Source organism: Sminthopsis crassicaudata, chromosome 1 (genome assembly GCF_048593235.1).
Source record: "Sminthopsis crassicaudata isolate SCR6 chromosome 1, ASM4859323v1, whole genome shotgun sequence".
Classification (NCBI taxonomy): Eukaryota; Metazoa; Chordata; class Mammalia; order Dasyuromorphia; family Dasyuridae; genus Sminthopsis; species Sminthopsis crassicaudata.
The window spans coordinates 389,703,192-389,712,874 of record NC_133617.1 but is presented as its reverse complement, the minus strand read 5'-3'; the positions used below and the strand labels follow the sequence as shown (position 1 = coordinate 389,712,874).

General features: G+C 41.1%; 1 protein-coding gene across 3 annotated transcripts in view; it reads left to right on the top strand.

The window, feature by feature from the left end:
- Positions 1–247: 247 nt before the first annotated feature.
- CRAMP1 (cramped chromatin regulator homolog 1) overlaps positions 248–9,683 on the top strand; it is a 99,009-nt gene continuing 89,573 nt past the window's right edge. Inside the window, exons 1-2 of one of the 3 annotated variants that reach the window (XM_074279613.1) lie at positions 248–850; positions 3,436–3,779. In XM_074279613.1, coding sequence (XP_074135714.1) covers positions 3,437–3,779 — 343 coding nt within the window. In that variant the 5' untranslated portion in view covers positions 248–850; position 3,436. Of the gene's footprint in view, positions 851–2,824; positions 3,004–3,435; positions 3,780–9,683 lie in introns of those variants that run through there. The other 2 variants (XM_074279612.1, XM_074279611.1) reach the window with 2 other exon arrangements.

Sequence of the window (9,683 nt, the reverse complement as noted above, 5' to 3'; positions counted from 1 at the left end):
TCACCAATCCGAATTGACCCCGCCTGTACAATCCGAGCAAAAGCCATCACAACATTACTTCATTCTCGGACCCACCCATCTTCCTGCCCCGGGTCCTTCTAGGCCGGCGCGCGCGCCAGTTCTTGGCCAATGAGCTTTGAGCTTGTCGGGCTCCCCGTTGGAATCGGAGGAAAGCTAGAGGCGTGCTCGTGCCCGAGCGCCTTCCCCCGGCCTTCTGCGCGCGCCCCTCTCTCCGCGCGCGATCACGTTGCGGCTCCTTTTGCTACTGCGGCTGCTGGAGCCGGAACTGTCGAGCGCCGCGGTGTAGTGCCGCGGCCGCGAGAGAGGCTGCCCGGAATCGGGGGGCGTCCGGGGGCGGCGGATAGTAGCACCGGCCGGGGCTTCAGACAATCGCCATCCCTTCCCCCGGAGAGGCGGAGGGCCGTTCTCGGACCCGCGCGCGGGGTCGCGCCGCGCCTCGCTGCGGGGCCCGGGGCTCAGAGCGGACCTGCCCCTGCTCAGCCCTTGGCCCACAGTGTCTCTTTCCCTCTCGTTCTCCCTCTCCGGAGGACACCACCCCGGACCCTTTCCCCAGCGCGGGCGGCTGGCCGGTGGCCGCCCTGATCCGCCTCGGGGGTGGGGGGGACGGAGCGGTGGCTGAGGCGGCCGGGCTCAGGCCGGCCAAGCCTGAGGCCCGGCCCTGGGCTACCGGGGCCACCGCCTGCAAGGGAGGGCTCCCGGGGCCCGGGCCGGGGGAGGGGGTTGTGAGCCTGGAGCAGTCCCCGGAGAAGCGGGAAGGACGCCGCTGGACTGCGAGCAGCCGGCCGGAGAGCCCGCGGTGCCAGGCTGCAGCTGCGCTTTGATGCCTAAGGTAAAGGGCTGGGGTGCGTCTGGGGCGCCGGATCGATTAAGTAGAAGGGGGCGCGAAGGATGAGCGTTCGGCGAGTCCGTGGTCCTAGGTTCTCTCCCTTGGTCGGTGCCGGGGTGGGAGGATTGTCAGCAGCAAGAGCAGCCGCCAGGATCAGGGGACGCCCGCATGATCCACCTTAATTCAGAGCAGTCATTCTGTGGTGTCGATGGAAGATTTTCCTGTAGTTAGCAAAACCGGGAGACGGACTAATCGTAAAAAAGTAATTAATGATGGCAAGAGGGCAGATTGGAGGAGCGTAAAGAGGAGAAGCGAGGTAGCGTGTTTCGGGAAGCGTCTCCCGTCCTGGAAGGACGATGAGCCTGGGCAGTTGAGCTATGTTTCGGATGAATTGTGTCCTGCTTGGAATGGTCTGAGAATCCGAGACCGAACACAGCATGCGTAGTTGTCTTATTAGTGGTCTTGTAGAAAAGTAGGTGAGGGCTCCCTGCCGGCCCCCTCCCCCGCAATGTGACAGGTGTTTGACGACTGCTGGTGTTTTTCTTTTTGCTGAAAAAGGGAATTGCACCTGTGTGCACCTTCAGGTATAATGTTGTGATTATCGTCTCTGTAGAATGATTCCAATTCTGTGGGAACAGCTGTAAAAATTTTAGACCTGCAGTTCTCTGTAGGACTGTATCTTCTGTATCCATATTAGCCCCCTTATTGGGCTATTCGGTTCTGAAAAAGTAGGTGTTCTTGGTTCTGCCCGGTATCTGCATGTAATATGTCTGGTAAATTTGTTGTAAGGCTATGTTATTAAGCTTAATGTTTGTGGTGCTTCCCTAACACTTGAGATAAAGCAACCAAGGTCTTTGCCCTCACACTACACATTTTATACCAAATAAAGCTTTCATAAGTTCTATATTTTATTAAATGGATATTGAATAAGGAATTAGAATAAATTCTTGTAAAGTATATTTTAGATGTTACTTTTTATATCTGTATTCTTATACCAAGTTTTTAGCAATTTTATTTTTGATCCTTCTTGTCACTTTTAACTTTTACCAATTATTTGTTAGTGATTTGCATCACAGATCAAATATGTGAAAAGTCAGATTTCTTATCAATTTTTTTGTATTATACACAATATAGAATATTAGCCCTGTATTGATGCTATGCTCATTTTAAAGTTTTGTTACTTAAAAAAACTTCCTTTTTAAAATGCATTTTTTATCATCTAGTATATTCAATAACATTGGTTAGCTCAATTTTAAATAATAGATTGTTATTATTTCTCCAATGATTGTGTTCTAGGGCATAGTTCCTGAGGACTTTAAGGAACTTCTACTAATTAGTTTTGTTTCATAATACATGGATTAATGTTTTTGTCCATAGATATTTATTCAAGTTATTTTTGAGGGAAACTGATTTTTGACCGCAGCCATTTTTTGATGTGTAAATTTATCTTATGGAATTTTTACGTGCAATGGATAAGAAATTATGGCAATGATAATAAAAAAAAATTTTAAAGGAAGAATTTCTGAAATCTGAAAAAACTATCGAACTCATTTATAAACGCAGCTAAGTGGTGCAACAGGCTCTTTTGTTGAAAAAGGAAAAAAAAAGAAAAACCTTCTAAAAGACCTTTTTTTTCTCCTTATTCTGAAATTATCTGGGGATCTTATCTTTGAAGTAACTTCTTTTCTGATTCCAGAATACAATAACTTGCTGGGATTTGGGGGCTTAAATTGTTGTTTGTTTTATTTTTTTAAATGCAAAAAGGTGACAGCAGCTTTCAGCTTTGGTGTTCTCTTTGCAAACTAGCCAGCTTGAGGTTGGCTCCTCCTGCACTTGATCTTGGGCCCTCTGCCCCTTTCCTGGGGTGAACTTGTAGCTAGTGGCAGGAATAGGTGTGCAAAATGTGGTAGTCCTTTCCCTTTTTTTGGGGGGGGGGGGTAGCGTGGGGGGAGGGGGAAGGAGTTGGGAATCTTTGCAGCCTTGGCCAGCCCCAGCCCCAGCCCCAGAGTCAGAGCAGGAGCGAGCTCCACACGCACAGAGAAGCTGCTGCTGCATCTAGGACGATGAACCATTTCCCCCCTGGGTAGGTCGGATCACCTCGGCTCCATGGTGAGGAGAAAGAAGACAGCCCCCGGCCCCGAGGACCCGCAGCATGGGTAGGACGGAGAGGGGGCCCTGCAGCGGCTTCGGGGGCCCCGCAGCTCCCCGGGGTCTCCGCCGTCTGGGGCTGCTGCTGCTCTGGTTTTCTCTCTCTTCGCGAGCGCTTCAGACGCCTGACTTTGGCTGGGCCGTTTCCTTGGCAAATCCGCCGTCCAGCCTCCTTGGAAGGGTCCGGAGCCCTCCGGATCGATTCTGGGGAGGGCTGGGTGGACTGGGGATCCGTCTCCGGCCCCCTGGCAGACTGGGCCCGGGCTGTTGGGCCGGGACAGGCAAAGGAGCCGAGAGGGGATTTGTAACAAACAACGGCGGCCATGTTGAGAGGGAATTTCTGCAGCTAAACTTCTCCCCTCTCTGGGCCAGGGATTTTCTCTCCTTTGCGGGTCTCATGAGGTTTTTCCTTTTTTCTTTCCTCTTCCCCCTTCCCCTAGGATGACAGTGAAGTTGGGAGACGGCAGCAGCGGGGAGGAAGGGCTCAAAAAGCTGGGCAAGAGATCAGCAGATGAGGACTCCCTGGAAGGAGAAGGGGCTGGAGGAGGAGAAGCAGCTGAAGAGAACAGCCACAGCACAAAGAAAGAGGAGAAGATTATCAATAATAATAACAATAATAACCCTTCCTCCTCCAGTCTGCAGCAAGCCCAGTCCCCTCTTCAGGCCTCTTCCCAGGACCAGCATCATTTCTTAAGGTCCAGTGTGAGACCTCAGAGCAAGAGGTTCAGGAAAGATTCAGCCTGTGCAGTTGGCAGCAACAGCAGCACCAGTGCCAAGGGAAAAGGTATGATCAGCTCTCCCTAAAAACCCAAAAAATTACATCCACATACACTATGACCCTTCCCCAAATTTTCAGGGTCTGCCACTTTGTTCTTTTCACTGGAGGGTCCCACTGGCTAGGGCCTTCTTCTCTTTCCCCTCCCCCAACCTCTACACCTCCATACTAGTTAAATTGCTGTAATGGCTCACTCTTCAGTTTACATTTGCAAAATAGTCACTTTGGAAACTCACTTAGGACTGTGGGAAAGACACCTATTTTGAAATAACCTGTAGTCTTAAATTTAATCTATTTTGAAGCTTCAGCAAATTTATTTTATTTTGACTTGTTAATTGGGTTCTAGTAATGTCTTTTGAGTGATTGATTCTTAGTATACCTCTGTTTTAGACTGTAGTTTTGACTATAATAAAATATTTTAGAGTTGAGCAGTATCATGAAAATTAAGAAAAGGAAAATATTTAATGTTTCCCCTTTCTAGAAAGGTAGTAATTCCAACAAAGGAACTGGTTTGGTTTGGAGAAAAGAATTACAAATGGCTGCTTCTAACTTGATTTGGTCATAATTTGTATCTAGGCTTTACCATAAGTCTGTCATTAGTGCAAAACTATCAGAGAGTATTGTTTCTCTTAAATTTTTCAGTTGTTTTACTTTAGTGTCTTGGATAAGATCTTACTTCCTTAAGAGTGGTGACTAGTGAAGAGGATGTTCTAGTGACCTAATGCTATTATATAGGAACAATAGTTAAGACTTAAAACTTGTCATTTTATTTTGATTTTTTTTTTTTAATAGACTTGTTAGTGGTTAACTAAGTATATCCCTCCTATTTAATTTTCCTCAACAAAATGGGGAAAGAGTGCCAGATTTTATCCTTTGTGTATAAACCACATTTTTGTTAACTTTCTTCTATTGACATGTCAGGATCCTGCCATTGTTCAACTTATATAAAGGAATTAAACATTATCTCATATTCAGATGCTCACATTTTGCAAATTTAGAAATGATTCAGGAAATATTTCATCTATATTAGAATTATATGTAAATGAACTCTCTAAGTTTTGTGAAATGATGATTAAAGTTATTTAATAAATAATTATTAAATAATAATTTAATAAACAGATTTGAAAAGGTGATGAGCAAATATGTTTTGTTCGGAATTTAATGGTCCTTTCAAATCCTCAACTTAAAATTGGTTAGTGGACTCTGGAATTATTGGCACTAACATTTATTAAAGCTTTTTGAGGTGGGGCAAAAGTACAAGAGTTAAGTGACTTTAAGAGTGAGCTCAGACCAAGGGTCATATCTGACCTATCACTGGGGACACCAGCTGTGTGACTTTGGGCTAGTCACATAACTCCCATTGCTTAGAGAGGGGTAGGGGTGGAGTAGGGGTGGAGAAGAGAATTCAAATGTTAAAATGCCTGGGGCAGGTATTTTCTTTGAAGTATAAAGTTTTGTGCTGATGGGAAGGGGGGAGGGGAAGAATGCAACCTATTTATCAATCCCATTTGTGTAATTACAATTAACTTTTTCTTATGTCTTTGTAACTATATTGTATACAAATGCCTTTCTGTTGCAAAAGTTAATGAAAAATTGCTTGACAATAAATTCATCATACTTATTTTGTATTAAATATTAGGAATGCCTATAGAATTGGGTTTGCTTTTTACAATTGGGTAGGTTCCAAATAGGATGCTAAGAATGGCCATATGGCATAGTGAAGTGATAGGTTTGAAATGAGAAGACCTGAGTTGACATATTGAATTGTCATTTATCCTATTAGAGTCTCAGGTAACTTATCTGTAAAATTTGAATAATTTCATTGTTGTAGGAACTGTGCATTGCAAACTTTAAAATCCTGTAGAATTATAAATTATTAAGATCTTTTTCTTACAGTAGTCATTAGTTTGCCATTAAATTATTTCTCTGTTAAGTGAAATATAAATTTAGGAGGGACTTGTACTTAAGAAAAAATGAGCTCTTTGTATTGTCACTGACCTGTCTTGTCTATCTGTTTGTCTTTCTCCCTCTCTGCTTCTGTCCCTCCCATTTAGTGTAGCTAAAAAGTGGTGGTAGCTTTTATGAGAAAGATTGAGGAAATATGTATGCTTTTTTTATTCTGAAGCTTGCCTGTCAGCATCTGGCATTTTAATTCCTAATTTGACATCTTATTTGTAGCAGTATGATGGTGGTGATAATCTCAATCCTTCAGATATGCTTTTACTGTTTCTGAGAAATTTTTTACTCTGTATGGAATATAAAAACCATTACATCAACATTGTTAGCCTCAAACAAGAAAAACAGTTGTGCCTTGACAGTTAGACACTTATGTCTAACCTTTTAAAATCCATTAAAATTTTTGAAGTTTTGACTTGGGACTGAACAGTGTAAATGTCAATGAACCACTAGGTCATTAAATATAACACTTAGGAAAAAGTGTGTATTGTATGTGTGTGTGTACATATGCACACACACACACATATATATATGAAATTAATTATTTGTCAGTTTAGATATTAAAGTAAAATAAGTTCTTTGTTATAGAATATTGTTATAGAATAACAAATAATTGATTAATATAAGTAAAGAAACTTAGTGAAGAGACAGGACTGTTTCCGAGTTTTTTCATAAGATGAAGAGTTTTCATTTAAATCAGAGTTCTTAGAAACATGATCATAAATATGTAAGAAATATTTTCTTAATGATAATTGTTCTCGATTTAATTGTTTTTTGACATTACTATTTTCAGAATTTCATTTTGAGAAGAAATCTGGCTTTCTCAAAAATTACCATGGACCACAGGTCAAAGACAAAAAGATAATTAAGTCCCTCTGTTTTAGATGATCTCAATAATCCATTTCAATTCTAAAAATCTATAATCACTAGTGATTAATTGAACTTAAAATAGATCTTATCCTGAGGTCAGATGCTCAAGAGTATGTTACATGTGTGATATAGTTTTAAAAAATAAAATAAAATAATAATAATAATTATAATAATTTTGACCAGGCCTCCAAATGCTGGGTTTTATTTTTAGTGTGATCTTCAGCAAATTAGTTTATCTCAATTTCTCATCTGTGAAATGGAGATAGGTAATTCTTTTACTTTTTATCATGGTATTGTTGCGAGGTGCAAGTGAGATATAGATGAAAGTGTCTCAAGAACTATAAAACCCTATATGAATGTAGGCTATGATTATTATGAGAATAATAGGTTTATTCTCCATTGGTGTCTTATTTGTGTGTCATTCTGCCATGGATTTTTGCAGGTACGAGCTCTGGTTAGTACTGTCAAGCTGGAAAGGTTTTAAGTGGATCTGATGATAGACTATTTCAACATATCTGTGTCTGAGGAATAAGCCTAGCTAATTTAAGAGAGATTCATCACTATTGGCTTCATGGCGATATAGTTCTTCAGCCATGTAACTCTTCTTTTGAGTTAAGAGTCTGAAAACCTATCCTACTTCTGGAAACTAATGGAGTTATAGAAGCAAGATGATTGCACTAGACCTCATTTGTCTACTAAGTTGTGAAGTCAATAACACACATTGTTGAAAATCATACATCTCTGAAGTGTAACAGTTTTGTAGTTTTAAGAGCTCCAAAGGACCTTAAAGATCATTTTTAAGTTAGACCCTAATATCTGTAGTTAACACTTTTCTAATTGGTGGCTCATCTAGTAGCACCTGGGAAACGGATATTTATTGTGGAGTTGTTGGTAATACTGAGCTCCTTCAGACGACCTTCTCCTGAAGCAAGAGGACAGAAAGGTGACAGTTCGATTCCAAGTAGTTGTCAGTGTAATTATATTCAGATTCTGCCTCTTTTATAGATAAAAGCCAGGCTCAGGTGGCATCAAGAGGATGTGGCATTCTGATTACCAGTGGAGACTCCTTGTAGACAGAAGTCAATTGGGTCAGGAATTGTGCCAAGCTGTAGGGAGGCAAAGAAAGGTAAACACAATCTGTGCCTTCAAGGAGCTCACATTCTAATGGGGAAAAAAACCATGGAAATAACTAGGCACATACAACATATATGCAGAGTAGTTGGAAGATATTTTCAGAAGGGAATGCGCTATCAGCTGTGGGACCAGATATGACCTCCTGTAGAAGTTAGAATTTGAGTTGAGTTCATGAAGGAAGGCCAAGAAAATTAAGAAAAGGAGGTGAAGAGAGTCAGAGCATTACAGACATTGGGAGACATTCAGTGCAAAGGTTTGGAGACTAGAGATAGTATGTCATATTTGAGCACTAGCAGTTAGACCAGTATGGCCAGATGAATCAAAGCCTTCACGTAGGGGAGAAAAGTATTAAGATGACTGGAAAGCTAGGAAGAAACTAGATTGACAAGAGCTTTAAATGTCAAAGAGAAGGGCTTTATATTTGATTTTGGAGAATATAGGAAGTCACTAGAGATTATTTCCATAGGAAGAAGACCTGGTCAGATCTGTATTTGAGGAAAATCACATTAGCATTTGAGTAGAGGATAAAATAAGTAGAGGGCAGAAGCAGAGAGAACAATTAGAAAGCATTTCTTGCCTGGAAAATTAGCCCTGAAAGAGGATGTGAGCAGGGAGAAGAGGACATATGTGAGACATTTTGTGAAGGCAGAAAGGAAAGGATTTGATAGGGGATTGGATGTGAGGTGAATGAGGGTGAGGTTGAGGATAAGGATGAGTCTTTTGTTAACCTGGATAACTGGGAATATGGTGATAATGTCAACATTTATGTAAGTTGGGAAGAGGGAGATTTAAAGGGTGTGATGGATAATCAATTATCTTCTGGACATTTTGAGATTTAGATGCTATGGGCCATTGACTTTAGGGGTGTTCAAAAGGCAATTGTATTATACTTTAAGGGAAAGGAAATTAAGGATGGATATCTTCTGCATAGAGATGATAATTGAACCTGTGAGAACTCTTGAAATCACTAAATGAGATTAAAGAGAACTCAGAAGAGGACCTGGGCCAGAGCGTGGGGATATCCACAGTGGGCATGATGAGGATGAAGATCAATAAAGGAGTCTGAGAAAGAGGTAGAGAAGAAACACAAGAGAGGAATGTTAGGTATATTTAAGGGAGAAAGGAATTAGTCTATCCATAAATTTCATAGGCTGCAGGGTGCCAAATGGGAATGAATATTGAGGTGAATCCATTAGGTTTGACTCTTAAGAGCCCATTGATACCTTTGGAGAGGATGGTTTCAATTGGATGATGAAGTTGGTTGTTACCATTGTTTTTTTGTCTTCCCTTGTCATCATCACTAAAATTACTCCTATTTTGGGTTCTTCTGTCTAAAGTGCTTCAGAGGCAGAACGAAGATTATATGTAGATATGGTAATAGGACTGGAATATTTGAAGTCCCCAGAAATTAGAAAAGAGGGAATATCTAGAAACCACACTAATACAAACACATGGATCACTTCCTACTTTTTTCAGAGGGAAAAGATTGGAAATAAAATAAGTTTTAATTCCTGGAAAAATGGATGAACAAATCAGTATTTGACTATGGTGGAATATTATTGTGCTATTAAGAGATCTTGCATGTATAACATTCAGACATGAGAATGAATGAACAAAAAAAAAATTTAAGCACTTACTACAGGTCACTTTAAACACTTTAAACTAATAGAAAGAATGAAACTGTTTCTATTCTAAAGGAGCTCACATTGTAATTTGAGATGGAGTATATAGAAAGACCTAAAAGCCATAAGTTTTCAATGATTGGTCAGTGGCAGGACCCAGGACTCCTTATGTTAAATTAGGTCAATTAACAGTACTAGAGTTATGCAGAATGTAGAAGAAGCAGAATAGATAATAAGGTCAGGATAGACATTAGGATGCAAGGCAAGGAAAATGGTTAGGCCTGGAGTCTCTCATCTCATTGAAAAGAATAGATTTATTGGCTCTCATTTC